The sequence below is a fragment of the Mustela lutreola genome, chromosome 11 (assembly GCF_030435805.1).
Source record: "Mustela lutreola isolate mMusLut2 chromosome 11, mMusLut2.pri, whole genome shotgun sequence".
In the NCBI taxonomy this organism is placed as follows: domain Eukaryota; kingdom Metazoa; phylum Chordata; class Mammalia; order Carnivora; family Mustelidae; genus Mustela; species Mustela lutreola.
Window position 1 is genome coordinate 54,548,275 of NC_081300.1, and position 17,829 is coordinate 54,566,103.

At 42.1% G+C, this 17,829-nt stretch overlaps 1 protein-coding gene across 25 annotated transcripts in view; it reads right to left on the reverse strand.

The window, feature by feature from the left end:
- Nucleotides 1-3,336: 3,336 nt before the first annotated feature.
- The window catches only part of EPB41L3 (erythrocyte membrane protein band 4.1 like 3), a 178,152-nt gene continuing 163,659 nt past the window's right edge, over nucleotides 3,337-17,829 (reverse strand). For 7 of the 25 annotated variants that reach the window (XM_059140635.1, XM_059140639.1, XM_059140641.1 and 4 more), the window contains 12 exons: nucleotides 17,636-17,671; nucleotides 16,724-16,915; nucleotides 12,182-12,256; nucleotides 11,711-11,809; nucleotides 9,996-10,730; nucleotides 9,360-9,482; nucleotides 8,330-8,701; nucleotides 7,389-7,520; nucleotides 6,600-6,698; nucleotides 6,077-6,157; nucleotides 5,683-5,799; nucleotides 3,337-4,464 (listed from right to left, as the gene is read on the reverse strand). In XM_059140635.1, the coding sequence (XP_058996618.1) occupies nucleotides 5,689-5,799; nucleotides 6,077-6,157; nucleotides 6,600-6,698; nucleotides 7,389-7,520; nucleotides 8,330-8,701; nucleotides 9,360-9,482; nucleotides 9,996-10,730; nucleotides 11,711-11,809; nucleotides 12,182-12,256; nucleotides 16,724-16,915; nucleotides 17,636-17,671 (2,055 nt within the window). In that variant the 3' untranslated portion in view covers nucleotides 3,337-4,464; nucleotides 5,683-5,688. The remainder of the gene's footprint in view (nucleotides 4,465-5,682; nucleotides 5,800-6,076; nucleotides 6,158-6,599; nucleotides 6,699-7,388; nucleotides 7,521-8,329; nucleotides 8,702-9,359; nucleotides 9,483-9,995; nucleotides 10,731-11,710; nucleotides 11,810-12,181; nucleotides 12,257-16,723; nucleotides 16,916-17,635; nucleotides 17,672-17,829) is intronic. The other 18 variants (XM_059140648.1, XM_059140649.1, XM_059140645.1 and 15 more) reach the window with 10 other exon arrangements.

The following is a 17,829-nucleotide window of genomic DNA, read 5'->3' on the forward strand; positions in this document are numbered from 1 at the left end:
TAGCAAATTGGTTTCTTCTCTGTGGGGGCTAATAGCCAAGTGGAATTCTTCAGTTTCTGAATGTGTATTCTCCAGGGTCTTTTTCACACCAAATGCAATGCTACATTTTTCTGGATTCATAGTAAAGGGTAAAAAATATTCTGAGATTATCTGAGAGCATAGCAACAAGCATAAGCCAGTTTCATACATTAGAGGAATCTAAATTTAAAATTGCTGAGTTAGGGAATATTAGTGATTAATAATCTCCAAATTTAAATTTTAAATTTGCTTAGTGCTGTCAACAGAACCCTATGATTTGCTTCTAATCAACAGAATATGGCAAGAGTCGTGGAACCCACTCATTTGATTATGTTACGTTATGGAAGATGGTCTTGCTAACAGACAACACTCGAGTCTCCCCCTTCACTGCTGGTTTTGAAAAGCAAGCTTCCAAAGCTCCCACAACCACAAGAAAAGGACGTGTGCCAACAACTATAGAGAGTTTGGGACCGGATCCTTCCCCAGCTGAGCTAGCAGATGAGACCCCAGTCCTAGCTGACACCTCGACTGTAGCCTTTTAGAGAATCCAGTGGGACCAGGCCCCAACCCCTGACCCACAATTACCTGGTTTTAAGCAGGTAATTGTGTGGTAATTTGTTATGCAGCAATAAAAGCAGATACTGACTTTGATACTAGATTTTGGGCACTGCTGTCATAAATACCCAAGTATGTGGGGGTGGTTTGGGATCCCCAGCAACAGTGGGTACGGGCTGGAAAAATTATGAAGAGCGTAACAGAAGGAAAGAAAGCTGTACATGTGTAACTTCTCTGATAATGGCAATTTATAAAAAGGAATAAGCACTTACTGCTGGGGACAGAAAAACATGAAAACCCTCCATTTGGTTTAAAACTGTGAACACAGCATGTTGACTATAGTTAACACTGTACTGCATATTTGTAAGATGCTAAAACAGTAAATCTTAAAAGTGCTCCACAAGAAAAAAAATTCATCACTATGTATGGTGATGGGTGTTAACGAGACTTAATGTGATCATTTCACAATACATACAAATATTGAATTGCTATGTGGTACACCTTAAGCATGTTATATGTCAATTATAGTTAAATATTTACAAAATTAAAACAAACGTGGGGGCAACTTGATGGATATAAACTAAGTGGATTGGATACAGTCATCCTTGGGAGGCTAATGATCATTTTCCTATCAAAAAGTTAATTTTTTTCAAAGAATTTTTTAATTTCTCAAATTAAAAAAATTCCAATTATCAGTGTTATATTAGTTTCAGGTGGATGATACCTGAATTGTACAAATTGTATGATTCCCCAATTCCATACGTTACTCAATGTTCCTCATGGCAAGTGTACTCTTAATCCTCTTCACCTGTTTCACCCATCCCCCACTCACCTCTCCAGCAACCTGTTTGTTTTCGATAGTTAAGAGTCTGTTTTTCGTCTGTGAGATTGTTTTGTTTCTTAAATTCCAAACGTGTGAAATCATGTGGTCTTTTTCTCTTATTTCACTTATCATTCCACACTCTAGCTCCATCCATGTTGTTGCAAATGGCAAGATTTCATTATTTTTGCTGGCTGAGTAATATTCCATTCTAGTACCTTTATACACACAGTACATCGTTATCCATTCATCTATCAAGGGATACTTGGGCTGCTTCCATAATTTGGCTATTATAAAGATTCCTGTAATAATCATAGGGATACACATAAATACTTTCAAATTAGTGTTTTTGTATTCTTTGGGTAAATATCCAATAGTGTGATTAGTAAGTTATATGGTAGTTCTACTTTTAATTTTTTTTGAGGAACAGACATACTGTTTTCCATATTGGCTGCACCAATTTGCATTCCCACCAAGCGCACCAGGGCTCCTTTTTCCCCAATTCTTGCCAACAACTCGTTTCTTGTGTTGTTTCAGCCATTCTGACTGGTATGAGGTAGTATCTTGTTATACTTTTGATTTGCATTTCCCTAATGATGAGTGACACTGAGCATCTTCTCATGTGTCTGTTGGCCATCTGTAGGTCTTTGGAGAAATGTCTGTTCATGTCTTCTGCCCATTTTTAAATCAGATTATTTGGAATTTTCTTGGTGTTGATTTATGTAACTTCTTTATGTATTTTAAATAATAGTCCTTTTTCAGATATGTCATGTCTTCTCCCATTTAGTAGATTGTTTTTTGTTTTGCTGACTGTTCTCTTCACTCTGCAGAAGATTCTTTTTTTTTTTTTTAAGATTTTATTTTATTTGACGGTGAGAGAGAGAAATCACAAGTAGGCAGAGAGGCAGGCAGAGAGAGAGAGAGGGTGAAGCAGGTTCCCCACTGAGCAGAGAGCCCGATGCGGGGCTTGATCCCAGGACCCTGAGATCATGACCTGAGCAGAAGGCAGAGGCTTGACTATCTGAGTCACCTAGGCACCCCTCTGTGGAAGCTTTTTATTTTGATGTAGTCCTGATAGTTTATTTTTGCCTTGTATCCCTTGCCTCAGGAGACATATCTAGAAAAATGTTGCTATAGCTGATGTCAAAGAGATTCCTGCCTGTGCTCTCTTTTGAACTTGTGTAGTTTCAGGTCTCACGTTTAGGTCTTTAGCCCATTTTGAGCTCATTTTTGTGTATGGTCTCGACACATTTTTTGATTGTCTTCAAATGTAAGATGATGTTTCAGTACCTAAAATGAATACACAGTACTGACAGTAAGAGCAGCAGATAATGTCTTCGCAGGTAAATGGTAAGAATTTGGCTTCCCCACTAAGACGAAGACATGTGGGTCGTATCCAGTAATTCTCTGGAAAAGAGTTTTAAGAAAATTAGTTGACAAAGAAATAGCACGTGAGGTGTGCTAGTGTAGGCCAGCAGTTAGGTGCTAGATCACCTGGCCTGAAGGAGTTTGAGATAGCTGAGCTGTGGGAACACACGGCAAGGGCCCTTGTAGAATGCCGCGGCTAACCTGTTCCGCTGTGGAGCTGACGTGTGAGAGAGAGGGGTCTCTCTCCAGTAGATTACAAGCGCCCAGAAACACTGGGTTTGGAGGAGAACCTCTTTATTAAAAAATCTAACCCTGAAAACGAGATTCTGTGGTAACTAGTTGTACTTTTTAAGGCCTTCCTGGGCAACCAAACATGTATGTGTGTATCTTCTGTTTCCTGTCTCCCATACCTTGAAGGATCCATACACAAGCTATGTCACCACAGACACATTTTGTCCTGCAAAAAGACACACTCTACACAAGGCAGATGAATGAGGCTTTTGACGTCATGCAAGTGCTACCTTCTTGGCTAAACGCAGACCATACTGAAATTATTACACACAGAGAATCACAGCTTTAAATGCATTTACCATTTTTATTTCGCTATGTGGAAACATACATTCACCATGGACCGTGTGATGCAGTTGACAGTGTAATGGAGAATATATCTTTTTGAAGGCTATTTATAACTAAACACTAAATAGTTTAATTACAGTGGAAATTCTGTACAATTTAAGGCTTGGCTCTGAACTAGATTGTAAATATGGACCAGATTTGGAAATAAAACACTTTTTTTTTTTCAAGTAAAAGAAGAAAAATCAACTTAAAAACACAAGGGAAAAGAAACAAAGAGAGAAAACAATGCAACAGAAGCCCAACAGATCTTTCTGGAGTGAAATTTCATAATATTGTAAACTAAGAGAAACAGGTTTTCTTCCCCCAAATAATGACAATTTACATATTTAGGGCTTGTTAGGGAACTCTTGGAAGCTTTCCAGGTTCGACGCAGACCAAAGCGAACAAGGAAGAAATCACATTAATATGCTAAAATCAGTACTACCTTATAAGGAATTAAATTAGATACACAAAGCAGGATTGTAAGCATTAAATATTTCCGGAGGATTGAGAGTCGTTGCTGTGTATGGGTGAGAGTAATAAAACCAGGTGAGACAAGTACAAGATTCAAGTTGTTTACTGAATAAACTCGGTTATTGGCACATCTAATCTGGAATAAACCTGACACATTAGACCTAGACAGCTTCTAGCATTTTAGGGTAATCTTCATTTGTCTGTAAACAAAAGATCTGTCGCCTAAGAAATTGCAATTTTTGTTTAGACTTTAATAATAAACTATGAAAGGCATGAATTGTTTATGTGTTACATGAGATCACGGTTTATATTGTTGGTTATGAACGTGCAGGTATAGCTGAAAACTTAGACACTTGGTGGAAATTAAAAATGCTACTCTTTTGTAATTTTATCATTGCTTCATGCAGTATCAGTTTTGTGATGCTGATTCGGATTGCTTTATTATGGGAAGATCTCTCTGCCAGTGTCTTTATTAATGGTCAAGGTCAGTTCTTCTGGATTGAAATTTTCCATGGGCAGATACAAGTCAGTTGGGTTAGAAGAGGGAACTCCATATAGGCTCTGGTTTTCCTAACGGTTTGCATGACTGGATTCATGTGCAGGCTAAATTATTCCTGTAGGAAAGAGATTTGATCAATTACTCCTTGGAAAACACCCGAGAGTCTTCCTCAGACTAAGGCCACAAACAAAATTTTCTTGCAGGTTATTACATGCACTTTTTGCCAACACACTGTAAAATTCCAGCGTAAGTCCGTGATACGCATTCTCTTACGTTAACTAGAACACCATTCAAGTGGCTGAAGCTCGCTGGAGAACCCTTTTGCTGCTGTCTTTCAAATTATATGATTAATTTGAATATCATGAGTGACTTTTATATTTTTTTCTTTAAGAGAGACTGTTATTCAATCTATAGTTCCTAAACCAACGTTAGAAAACTTCCTTATTTCATTTATACACATAAGCATTTAAGCGACTTTTGTCACATAACCAAGTATGTAAGTAGCTCAATGGTTGCATTCAGCATTCAGAGCCCTCTGGGGATGCTCTGGGCCTGTGAGTTCTTGCACAGCAGGTGAGTGTGAGTGTGCTTAAGAAGTCTGTGCGTACACAGAAGACGCTATCTGCTCACGATGCCAGCCAAACAGCCATTGGAAAGGCATGCACACACTTTCTAGAGAAAAGCAGGAGCACAAGACTGCAGTTTTGCCTCCTCCTGAGACATAACGCTATACTAAGAAGAAAAAAAAAATACTCCAAAGAACTCAGAAAATATAAGCCATCCAAAATGAAAGTGAATGTCCATGTTTCAAATTCAGACACAAAGCAAAAAGAGAGCATAAACAGAAGCATAACCAAACACAGTCGCAGAGAAAGCTTAGAGTGAAATGGGATATTGTTGCTGTCAGAAGGAGAAAGGGGTACGCTTTATTTTCCTGGTATTTGGAACACACAAATCGTACCTTTTGGAACAAATTGGCCTTCGTTCCAATTAGGCCACATGGCAAGTAAAATCAAATCTGATTCCTGAATCGAATTTGGGTAACGAAGAACACAGGGCACGAATGAAAAGGAAACACCAGCGAGACCATGCAAGCAAAGACTGCTTCTTTCTTGATCCTCTAGCTGGCAGAATACGCAAAAAAAAGTCCACAGTGTGGAACTCCCAAATCTGAAACAAACCAGCGCCCACAATTCTGCAGCCCCTCGGTAAGCAGCCTCCCAATGCCAGTGAGAGAAGAAAGGAGGAGGAGGAGGCACGGGAAGGTCGGGGGGAAGCGCCCATGCTACATGCCAGCCAAGGCCACGCCTAGAGAATCAACGTCGCCTCTTACCTGAGGTCAATCCTCTCCATCTTCTGGTGTGATCTCTGTCTCTTTATGGACCACTACTTTGGTCACTGACATGTCAGGGTGCTGCTCTTTGGCCTCTTTAATTGCCTGAGCCAGCGCCTATCCCCAGGAAATCACAGAAGGGCAAAGACAAAAAAGGAGGTGGAACATGCATGATCAGTAGCAAGGTGGAGACTTACGAGCTAGATCTATATACGTCATTCACAAATGAGGTACAACGATCGCAAAAGGAATCGTACATTGCGTATGGAAAAGTTAATTCAGAAGACTGTTTACACTGCACCATGGACTAGACCACCACCACTGGGAAGAGCAGGGCTGACCAGTGTCTCTCTGGTTCTCTGCCTGGGTATTTACCATCCTCACGCGCACTTACCTGGTCATGGTCAATGTCTGCATCTCCTGTGATGACTATCCGCTTCTCAATTCTCGTCTCTGAAATGCCTCCTTTCACAGTCTGCGAGGGACGGACAAGTGTTACAAATGTACCCACCAGGAGGAACAACCCTCCTTCAGTGGGGACAACGGTCAGAAGCGCTAACAGAGTTTTAACTAACGGCACTCGTTAAGAGTTGAAACAATTCTTGGGCAACTATTCAAAATCGTTAATTTCAGAAGTGTCGCTCTCAGGGAGTCCTTTGGGTGTGGCCGGCCAGGGTTTCTGGAACACCTACCATATGCCAAGGACTGCAGTTCCATGTTAAGCAAAGGGTATCAGTATGCATATTCCTAAACAAAAATGAGCAGAGAGGGGCAAATGCCCCATGAATGGAGTAGACGTGAAAGTTCTAACATAGGTATCTGGGCCTCCAGATAGTCACATCACTCTGCCTGTAGAGCCCAACTGGGAAGTAGGTCCGTGTAAATGTCTTCCTTCTGTCTGCTCCCGTCTCACTTACTTTGGTGATGTGGGTGGTGGTCGTGGTGCTGGTGGTTTCAGATGTGATCGTCTGTGCGCTCATAAGCACGCCCGGCTCCAAATCAGCGCCGGCATCGACCTAGGAAGGCGAGGAACAGACACCGCACTCGAATATTTACGTTAGGTTGGGGCATCACCATGATTCAGTCAACTCCCACCGTCACGGCGTTGTTCACTCCACCTCCGGGAGCTGTGGCTCTCGGGACAGACGACCCCGAATGTGGCCGGAATTAACCAACGTTAAAAAACCAGGACTTGAGGGGTGCCTGGGTGGCTCAGTGGGTTAAGCCGCTGCCTTCGGCTCAGGTCATGATCTCAGGGTCCTGGGATCGAGCCCCACATCAGGCTCTCTGCTCAGCAGGGAGCCTGCTTCCGCCTCTCTCTCTCTGCCTGCCTCTCTGCCTACTTGTGATCTCTGTCGGATAAATAAATAAAATCTTTAAAACAAAAACAAAAACAAAAATACCAGGACTTGAAAAATGGGAGTAGGGTCTGCTGAGCTGTTATCTTCCCTTATCTCTAGCTCAGGAAATAGGTTCCTGAGCCTTGTTCTATATTCTGAGATCTATGGAGACCTGTTCCAGTCACCTGAAGCTTCTGGGCTGGTAACAAAGTTGTAATTACTACCATTACCACACTTGATAGACACTGTTTGGTTGATGGGTCCTCTGAGTCTCACAAACTAAGTATCATGAGCTATAGTCAAATGCAGCAGCCATTAAAGGGCAAAAACAAAGACCCGGGGCTCTGGCCTTCATAGACATCTTACCTGTGATGACTCATACGTGATGGTTTTTGTTTCCGTGTGAACGACCGGCACCTCCTTGGTAGAAATTTCTAGCTTTGCACCTCCTGGTGAAACACTGCCAAAGCTGATGGTTTCTGTCTTCACAGTTGATGACTGGGCCAATGGGGAAGTAGGTAGAGCTGCGATTACAGTTTGCACGAAGACAGGATTTTGGTGCACCCCCCCCCCCCACCCCACAGCGAGTATGGATAAGCACAGGTTAGTATGAAATAAATGTTTACATATAACATGGGGAGGGCAAGTCAAGGCATGAGGCAGATACCAGGTCAGTCTTTCAAAATTCCATAGACTTTTTTTTTTTTTTTTTTGTTAACATGGGATGTTCCAGGTAAGGGAAAGCATTTTGGAGGACATGTTGAAAAACTCTTTTTATGATCCCCCCCCCCCCTCACCTAAACTGACAGATCAAAAATCATCAATTTGCCTTTTATTTAATGAAAGAAAGAAGTAACAAATACGAAGACATTAACCCCCCCCCCCCCATAGACTTCAGGAATCTCAGTTATAAAGAACAAAGTTCTGGCATTTGGTACGGCAGCAAGCATGGGTTTTGGTCCTTCTGGTGAAGTACATTGATCAAAAATAAATTTACCAAATTTTCTACTAGTATGGCTGGCCATGCAGCCCCCGGGGTTTACTGCTAATAATTACAATGAAGGTAGGAACCATTTCCTGGAACTGCACATAATTAATCATCATTAAACATGTCTGCATGGGACCCCCAAAGATGGAAACCAGCATGGAGACCCTATTGCCATGCAAGAGGGAAATAAGAGGAGAAACAAACTGCACTTGGAAAAGGCAGAAAGTTAAACTTAGCTCCCCTTTTACGCTTAACCAAATTTCGGGGACTCACAGATCAGTTTACATCAGTGCCAAAAGGAACATCAACTGCTAGTTACCTCAAAATGAGGTTTTTGTTCCCAAGTCTCAGAAACGTGGATTGTTGTACTCTGCTGCTCCTCTGGCTCCTGGGAGGCAGTGGCGGTCTCTTCCTGTTCGAGGACAGCTTTATCGGCCACCTTCCCCTTCTCCTCCTTAGCCCCCTCCATCAGAGCAGAGCCCTCCTTCCCTTTTAAGCTAGAAGCGTCGGCAGATGCTGCCTGGGCTGCAGCATCCACGTCATCTCCAGCTGCGTAAGAAGCATCCCCGCTCGCATGCACATTCATCACATTTCTTTCCTCCACCAACACGGTTTCCTGCACAACCTTCTCGGTGCTAAGTGGCTCGGGGTGCTGGCTTGTTTCCGTCTCGGTCTTGCTGGTTTCCGTTTTCTGCATGGAAAAGGACTGCAGTGTCAGGGTGACCTTCCACAAACCAAAGGTCAAACCACAAAAATCAAAACCAAAGCAGCCACTCACCAGGGTGCTTAAAGCCAGTGTCAAGTGCTTATGACCAGAAATGCTTACAGAAAAGATAAATTAGCTTTCATTGCTCCCACCAGGATCTCGGATGCGTGCCCCCCTGCCCTGACACTACCCCCTGCACCCCCAATCGAGCCTGTGTTGCTATGTTGGGATAGCCGCAAATGAAATAGGATGCAGATAAAATGCAATGAAAACAAAACAAAATGAAAGCATTGTAGCGTGTTCCCATCAGTTGTGGCAGCTTTCTGAGACCTAATGGATGATGTAAAATGCTTAAAAAAATTAAATGCTATGTAACTTTTTCAACATGACTGCCTTTTGAATAACTGAAGTAAGTTCTAGGGATGCAACTGCAGGCACATGACAGCTATGCCAAGCAGGCACTAAAGGAAAACCACCCAAGAGAACTCGGAGGTGTTTAAGGCAAAGCCATTCGGATGCAAAACACACACCCATGCGCGCACGCACTCACACACGCACCCACACCTCCGTGCACACACCAAAAGGGCATAAAGAAAGGCAACTAGGCAGGGTCAGGAACACCAAAGAGGAAGCAATTGGCCACCTGAACCCAGCTTTGAGAAGTAGAAGTGACCCCTCCTATGAATTCTGTTGGTTTTCTTGCAGACTCTAATAAACTGAAGATTTCAGAGCCATCCATGAGCTTTTCAGCAGAAGACTGTTTAGTCTGAGTGAACAAAGAAAGGGACAGTCAAGCACAGAGACGGGAACATGGGTGGGCACATTCACATTCACAGCCGGTCAGACAAAACTGTAGGGGAGGAAGGTGGGAGGAGGGAGGGGGGTGTCTACCATACAGATTTTGGAAACAGAAAAGAATGGGAAATAAAATAGCAGACTGAGGTGACCATGAGCTCTTGTTTGGTAAAGCGGAGAGAGTTATTAGGATATGGGCGGTGCTGGTTTAAGCAGACCATTCTCCCTTCATTGCAAGCCCCAGCAGCGCTACCCCATCTCGGGATCAGGGAGCTGGAAATAAAACGGAAGGTGTTTTAATGCTCATACTGGATTGCGCAGTATTGATCTGACCATGAAAAAAATTGAAAAAGCTTGGGTCGGCTGCTCTCAACATAAAGCCAAACAGCAAGTGGAACAGAAAAGTTGAGGGTGGAAGGGCGCTGCCTCAAAAAAAGTCATGCTGGAATCTGAAACGGTGGCCCAAACGAAAGGCACTGGTTACCACAACTCGGGACGTGGCCGACTCGGTAACGTAATGAGCAGTGGCCACGGTGACGGCCGGCTCCTGGGAGTATCTCCACTCAGACAGGCTCTTCCGCCTGGGACCAAAGAGCCCCACTTTCAAGACCTCGCCCTCAGGCAGCAGCTCCGTCCTGCTGAGGCGCGTGCTGTCCAGCCCCGCGTGGGGTCCCGTGTCCCGGCCCAGCATCGGGGCTTTGTGCAGCTCTTCTTCCTCGGGGCTTGGCCGCCGGGACTCGGCTTCCTGGATGGGAGCCAGGGATTCAGACAATTTCCGTTTGGGTGTGTGGACCTCAGGTCCCCTTTTGGATTTCTCATCAGGGACGGCATCCAGAACCTCGTAATCGGCCATGACTGGAATGACCTTCACAGACTCGGACACTCCTCGGTCTGTTTTCTGAAAGGCTTCCAGACTGCAGGGCTGCACTCCCTTCTCCCCCTCCTTGCCTTTTCCAGTCATGGTAACGATCTTCCCAGATACTGTGTCATAGGATTTGCCCAGAGTGTATATTTTCTGCTTGCTTTCTCCTCTCAACTGCATTTCCCGGGCCAAGTCATCGAAGCTCTGCATTTCAAGGGCACCGGATCTTAACAGATCAGTGGGGATGTCACCGCTTCTACTGCTCACGGTCACCACCTTGTAAGTCACAATCTTTCTTGAATCACCGTCAACTACCTCAGTGGGTACTTTGTCTACAATAACCCAATCCTCTGTGCCCTATATTTGAAATATAAAAGCTAAATTAGAAATTCTGATGGTCTCATTTCTAAAATAAGAATCCTTTAAGAAAACCAGGGCAAAAGCTACATTGCGAGGTGACCGCACGGGGCTGGTGTTAATGTCTAATGATTATGGTCGCAAAGCTCTTCTTATCTGAAATTTACAAACCCTAACCTTCAACTTGGAATACAGTCTGCATGTAGAGTTGTAATTGCAGATTTCTTTAAACGGAAGCGTACCTTGATGGTAAATGTTTGCAAGATTCTATCTGACCTTTATGCTAAGCATCTGAACATTCTACCTTTCAAGGTTAAATGGTGTTACTGAAGCTGCTGTACAAGTCATTTAGCTTGTATGGGCCCAAAAAGACCGTCTTCCAGGACATGTATAACACTGTACTTCATATCTGCTGTTTTCACAAAGAACTTGCCAGAATCCCATGAATTTCTGTGAAAACCATTTTGTTTGTAAATTCTATTTCCTCATTTAGGGGATCGAACTCACTATAGCACCTACTATCCGATAAACACTGAGGGAACCCTACTCAAGGCACAGCCAGGAAGTACTCCCACCGCTGGGGCATTGTTGGAGCCTCTTATCAATAGCTCATGGTGGTCTGTACCGTGTTCCAATCGTATTTATAAGCAAAGCTCATCATCTGAGTAGTTTCCTTGCCACTTTCCTCGGTACTTAGTTCCGATACAGCAAAAGAAGTGAAAGTTAAGAAACCTACATTTGAGAAGGCTACTAGGATGAGAACAGGCTGCAGACTACTCTAACAGATCATGAGGGGATGAGAAATCAAACCAGGGGCAAGTGAGCACCTTGATTTACATTTTAAGCTACAGCGTTTTCCACCTGCCTTATTTATCTTAGCCTAAAAACAGGAATCTTGAAGTGCGTGAGCCTTACGAACAATAATTACAGATCGGTCTACATGCTGGTGCTGGATTAAAGCAAATGAATTGAAGAATAACCTCTATGGTCGATGGGACAGTTTTCTGGAAAATGATTTGGCGAGAGGTAACCATAGAGCCCGCAGAGTCTCCTTCCTGCATTTTCTGTATCGGACTCCGCTAGTGGGAAAACCAGTAAGAGTTCAGAACTTTCAACATCAGTCAAGGTCATCTAAATTAGTATCACTCTATAGGTAAAACAGAGAGTAAAAAGCCCAATTATAATATTAGAAAGCATCATCATAATGCTTCCGTGAGCAAACACAGATATCACAGTAGAGCAAGACCCATCAAAGAATGATGGCTAATTGATAACTAAAGTAAGAAAATTCCTTTTTCCCCTCCCCAGAATCCAAGCAAATGTTGACATACCTACCTTCGTTTTAAGCGAGGTAAATGTAAAAAGGAAAATAAAAACTACAGACATTGCAATGATAGTAAAATCTGAAGAGCAATTCTCTTCTGGGCAATTCCTTTATGTTTGTCTTTTACCTGAGACTCAAGGAATGGAGAGCTTCCTTGCTGCAAAAATATAACTTTTTCAGAAATGTCTCTTTCTTCTTTGGTCTGTTTGGATAGAGGGGGTTGGGTTGGAGAAGAGGAAGTAGACAGTTTCCAAAAAAAGGCAAGTTAGGAAGAGAGTTCTTTTACTGTGTCGTACGTATTAATAGTCATTCATCTCTTTCTGAAGAAGTGAATTATTGCTTATGAATTTGAAAAGTGGTCTGAAACCATTTCAACGCTTCATGATCACCTCCCCAAAGTAACAGGTTAGTTTCTGAAGCTCCAGTGTTTGACTCGACACGTTTCCCACTTCCGTAAACACAAAACATGTAAGAGCAAATAGAAAGCTCCTTGGCATTCACACAGTGTCCAGGCCAGTCATGTGCAAAGCCGTAGACATGAGGAGTAGAAGAAAATGTGAAGATTAAAAAAAAAAAAAAAATTAAGTGAGATAAAAACCCCTCCCTCCTACATCTGACAAACACTTGACTGAGTTCCCCACCGAAGTGCAGGCTTCATCTCCCAGGCAAGGAGATGCACACGGGCCACTGCCTTCAGCTACTAGCTTGAGGAAACCCAGTCAGACCTCTATCTATTCCTCTCTTATTCCACAAAGTACACTCAGAATTTATAGCTTTATTTGAACTTTTATAAGATGGCGAGTAACTTTAAAAAGTCAACTTCAAAATATCTTTGTGAAAAATTAAGTACTCAAAGTCATGCTTTCACACGGAACATTAAGAAATGTTGAAAAGTAAATACGCTGTGTTAGCAACTAGCTTCTCCCTTTTATCTACTTTTTATTACTTCCTTTAGTAGTAAGTAGGAATAATTCAAGTGGCAATATACTCGCTGCTGAGTCGATCTCTGTGCATAGCGTCAGGCTCCATGGAGTACTGAATGAAAGGGTATTTAGGATGAGTAATCTAAAAAATCCTAACAGAAAGCCCAAAAAGTTTCCAGGAGGACGGAGCTTTTAAAATAAATCTTATTGTAAACAATACAATTTAATGAGAGTTATTTACTATTCCTATGTGTACAAACTTATCGGTATTCCCTTTAATAGTCTGCTTACAGACGTTTGTAAGGGGACATCTGGAGTATTCTCCTGAAGAACCCACAGGCAAATTTTGATAGCATTGTTCTCCTGTGCCCCTTTTTTTGATGAAGAGAAAGTAAGATATTTCTGAGGGGGAAATACCTTTTGGAGAAAGGTATTGGAAAAAGACAAAATGCACCACGTGGAATCATTAAATACGGATTTTTGTCTTGTTTTGTTTGTTTGACTTTCAATTGTAGTCTCTTTCTCACAGAGAAATAAGAAACAGGAAGGAAAGGTCAAGATTATAGGTACTTTTCAGAATACCACTGCCAGGCCTATAATTAAAATCACTGAGCTAAATATTATCCCTAAGATGAAAGCCTAAAATAATAATAATAATAATAATAGCAGGAAAACGTGGTTTTTAGCACATCCTGTTATCTGACATCAACTAATTTCAAAACTGTTTGTCTATAATGAAAGTATCAACACTGTCTGCATCCGAACTGTGTACGCCCGCTGAGAGAAAAGCGTAACATAAGGGACAGATCTTAAAATCCTATAGATGGTCAACCTCAATTCAGTTTGTTCAACTCACGGAGATGCTGATAAAGGCTGATAACTGAAATGTTTACGTTTATCACGGGTTAGAAGAGTTAGCTATATGCCCTACACATTTTTAATTCAACACTCATCAGATTATCGTAATTGGGAAGCAAGGCCCTTATACTGGCATGCAGATTGTACAGAGGTACAAGACTCACTGCCAGAGGATTAGGGATTTGTGCAGAGCCTTGACCCTTGCTTCTCTTTGTGCCAGGGATTCTCAACTGGGAGGTGTGTTAGAATTACCTGGAGAGCTTTTAAGTAATGGTACTATGTGGACGTGCAGCTCAGACAAAGGGAATTTGTCTCTGATTTAACAGATCCCAGGCCTCAATATTTTTAAAACTTCCCATGGGTCATTTTTATATGCACCTGGAGTTGCACCCCAAGTCCCAGATGGAAAGTCACAGAAGTCAGATTCAGAGAATGAAAATAAGTCCCCATTTCCATAATCAGAAGACCATGGTGAATGGTTTTTGTTTGATTGTTTCCCAATTCGAGGCCCAAGCAAAGCCTGATTTGCAAGAGCAGAGCTGGATTAGAACGCAGACAAATGCACAAGTAGAGCTGATTTCAGTCATTCGTGGTCCTTATGTTCCATAAAATCCTCATGAACAGTGAGTCAGAAAAGACTGAACCACTGATTGTATGGGAAACACATTGGGAGAGCTCTTGTGAGCCTCTGGTCATGATATTGTCATCAATGGTTCAATATGTAACCTGGTTTTGTATGTTTTTGTTTAAAGACTCATTATTGATCCATTAACATCGAAGTCACGGCCACAGCACTCTAACTTATTCTTGCATGAGATTTCTCTAACATATGTATTTTCCCTAAAGGTACATGACAGCCTTCTTGTGCTTTTAGGACTTCCGGCCCGTAGGTCTGGGTGTCATCTGAAACAGCAAAATCACCCATGGAGACACAAAAACGTGGCACCAAACAGGCCTCAAAAACCCATTTGTATACAGTATGAGAACTGAACAGGTAGGCAGAGCCCTGCCTTGGGCAACCAGAGCTGGGAACGTGCATGGTTGAGACACCAAGTTTTCACCACTCTGTGTCCGTCTGCAGATGACTGGGAAAGTGTCCTTAAGGCTGATTTTTAGGGTTATGGTGAATTTCAGCAAGTAGGTGAATGTGCAGCTACATAATCTGTGAACTGGGAGGGTCAGCCGTGCTAAGCTTCCATGCTGTAAGACTGCCACTTGCGTCAAAAAAATGCTGATACTGGCACTGTGAAAGTGCTAATGGGTATTGCATTTTGGTTGGAATTTGGAAACTTTCAGTATTCAAGTGGCCATGAGGGCGTATACCTCTAACATAGACTCAGCCTAGGGGCATCATCAAAGACTGTCATGGGAAATATCTGTGGACAGAAACATACCCAGAGGCCTTCATGGACCAGACATCTATCCTTCCTGTTTGGTGGGCCCTGTATATGGGTTTGTCTATGTTCCCAAAGTCAAGTGAGCGATGCTTTGGGGCATCCTTGCTACTTATCTGCTATTAAGTATATAAGTATAGATACTTATCAGTATTTGAAAGTTGGATAAATAAAATTCCCATTTTAATAGTAAACGCACATGATCTTTTTAGAATATAATCACGACTCCTAGCTCACTATATATTACTAAGGTAATCTGAATGAAACGGTGTGTAATGCTACAAGAATACTTCGGTAACACTATTTTTCATCTATTCTGCATAAAAGGGCCCCTTTCAAAGTAATTCAAATGAATATATACCTTGTCACATTTTAGCTGGGATTAGAATTATCATGAACATAGTGACTGTGGTCACTTTTGATAAGTAGCTTTCAAGGAAGTTTAGAAAATGATCAAAATTAGTGTCATTATATTCTTTTCCCTGCAAGGACTGAAACATTTCATGTAGACTATAGCTTAAAGGATTTTTCTCCCATAAAGGCCCAAGTTTTGATTTTCTTCTGTTCTAGCTCAGCTTTCTGGAAAATACGCTGTGATAAAGGAGTCTTGATAAAAAAAAAAAAAAATGTTAATCAGTATGATGCTAGAAAGATGCAGTTATTAAAAAAGTACTTCTTTTGAAAGAAAAAGCAAGATAATGTCTAATAGCGGACAGACGAGCACCACTGACCCTTGTGGGTCCCTCAGTAGGAGCCCCCAGACAGGATCTGCTGAATCTTCACAGTCTGTAACTGTAATTCACAGTCTGTTTTAAATTCTTTGAACAGAATTTTCCAACACGGAGCACTCGTTTTTAAGGAAGATATTCTGGCCCCTCTACTTTCTCTATTTAAAAAATCAAATAAAAACGGATTATAAACCCGTTAAAATAATGTTATGTATCTTTTTAAAAAAATCAGTTAAAATCGAATCACACATGGATTATACCAGTAGAAGTCTGGTGTAGCAGTCCCAGAATAAAACAGGTCCCAAAATTCTGTCAACTTCAGATCGGTGTTGAGTCAAACATTAGACCATCCCCCTACGCCTTATCTTGCAACTGATGTGAAACACTCTTGAGTTTTCAGGGGCATTTCTTAATGCAGCAAAGAAAGCATTTTTCAGAAAAAGTGTCAGTTCATTAAGACAGTATCTCAATTTCTCCCAACTGTGAAATCTAGGTTCGCCATTAGAACAAACCCATTTGCAAGCACTAGAGCTTTCCTGCACCTCCTTGTTCACTCCAAGCACCCTGAGATGTGACCCCTCATTCCTCAGCCACCAGATCATTCTACTCCACAGCTCTTCTCTGGAGCCCTGAGTATGTTAGGTCTGTTTATACGCAGACAAGTGGTGCGTCTGTCTACGCCAACTCCGACCCCTAGGGGCGGGCCCTGCAGAGAAGCACCTCTAGTGACCGGAAGACAGTGACACCCCGAAGCCCGAATACCGACCTCTTCAGGGACCAGCGGTTCGATCATGGGTGCATCCTCCTGCCTGGCGGCTAGTCGCACGGGGGAGGTAGAAAGCCTCTTTTCCCATTCATTCGTGATGGCAGTGTCTGTGGAAGTTTCTAAAAAGGTTCTTTTCAGCTCACTAATATTGGTTTGATGTTTCATCAGGTCATCTTGAGTTTTATCTAGCTCCTACATTCAGAACATAAAGAATCCAACAGTCAACATTTTACACATCTTCCGGAGTTGTTTTTTTTTTTTTTTTTTTTAAGTAATGTCAATCTCATTAGTAGTCAAAAGAATTCTGATCAGGGTTCATGACACTACCACAAGCACTTTGGTGAAAATGTGACATTTCTAAGAGAAGGAAAAAAAATCTAGTTCACGCAAGCATAAAAATCAAAAGTGTTTTTTAAAGGCAAACTAGAAAAGAGTGTAATTCACACGTAACCAGAAAAAAAAAACAAGAAAAGAAACACACACAGGAAAAAGGATCTAAAGCTAGGAGAAAGGAAGGAATCGGAGTAGGCTGAGAAGGTATCCCCACTTATTCCCAGGTGAGAGCACACAGTTCATGCATCATTGTATGAGCCCACAGGTATGCCACTGAAGAAATGTCCACACACACAAACATGCACTGGTATATACCAATACCAACCTCTAACATAAGATTACTATGTTTGACATACACATTTTCACCCTTTATTCGCTTAATCAGACTATTCTGAAAAAAGTGGAGAAGAAAGGGAAAGGTAAGGGACACGGTAGTCACGGGAACAAATGCCATCCTCCACAGTGCACCGACAACACGGGTAACCGCCTACGGAGCATGCTGGAAGGCTGGAACACCGGAGACGCACAGTGACTTATCACACACTGATTTTTGCTTTGGTTTTATTTTTAATTTTCTACCTGTGCCTTGAGCTCTGCATCTTCCTCCTGGTCCGACTGCCAGCATCAAGAAAGAGTGGGAAATAATGTCTTACCACGTAATTGACTATGATTGAAGAACTATGGTCTATAGAAACTTGCTAGAGGGGGTACTAGTTTGCTCTTGTATATGGATGCTAGTTCTTTCCTATATGCAAGCCGCAACATTCTCACAC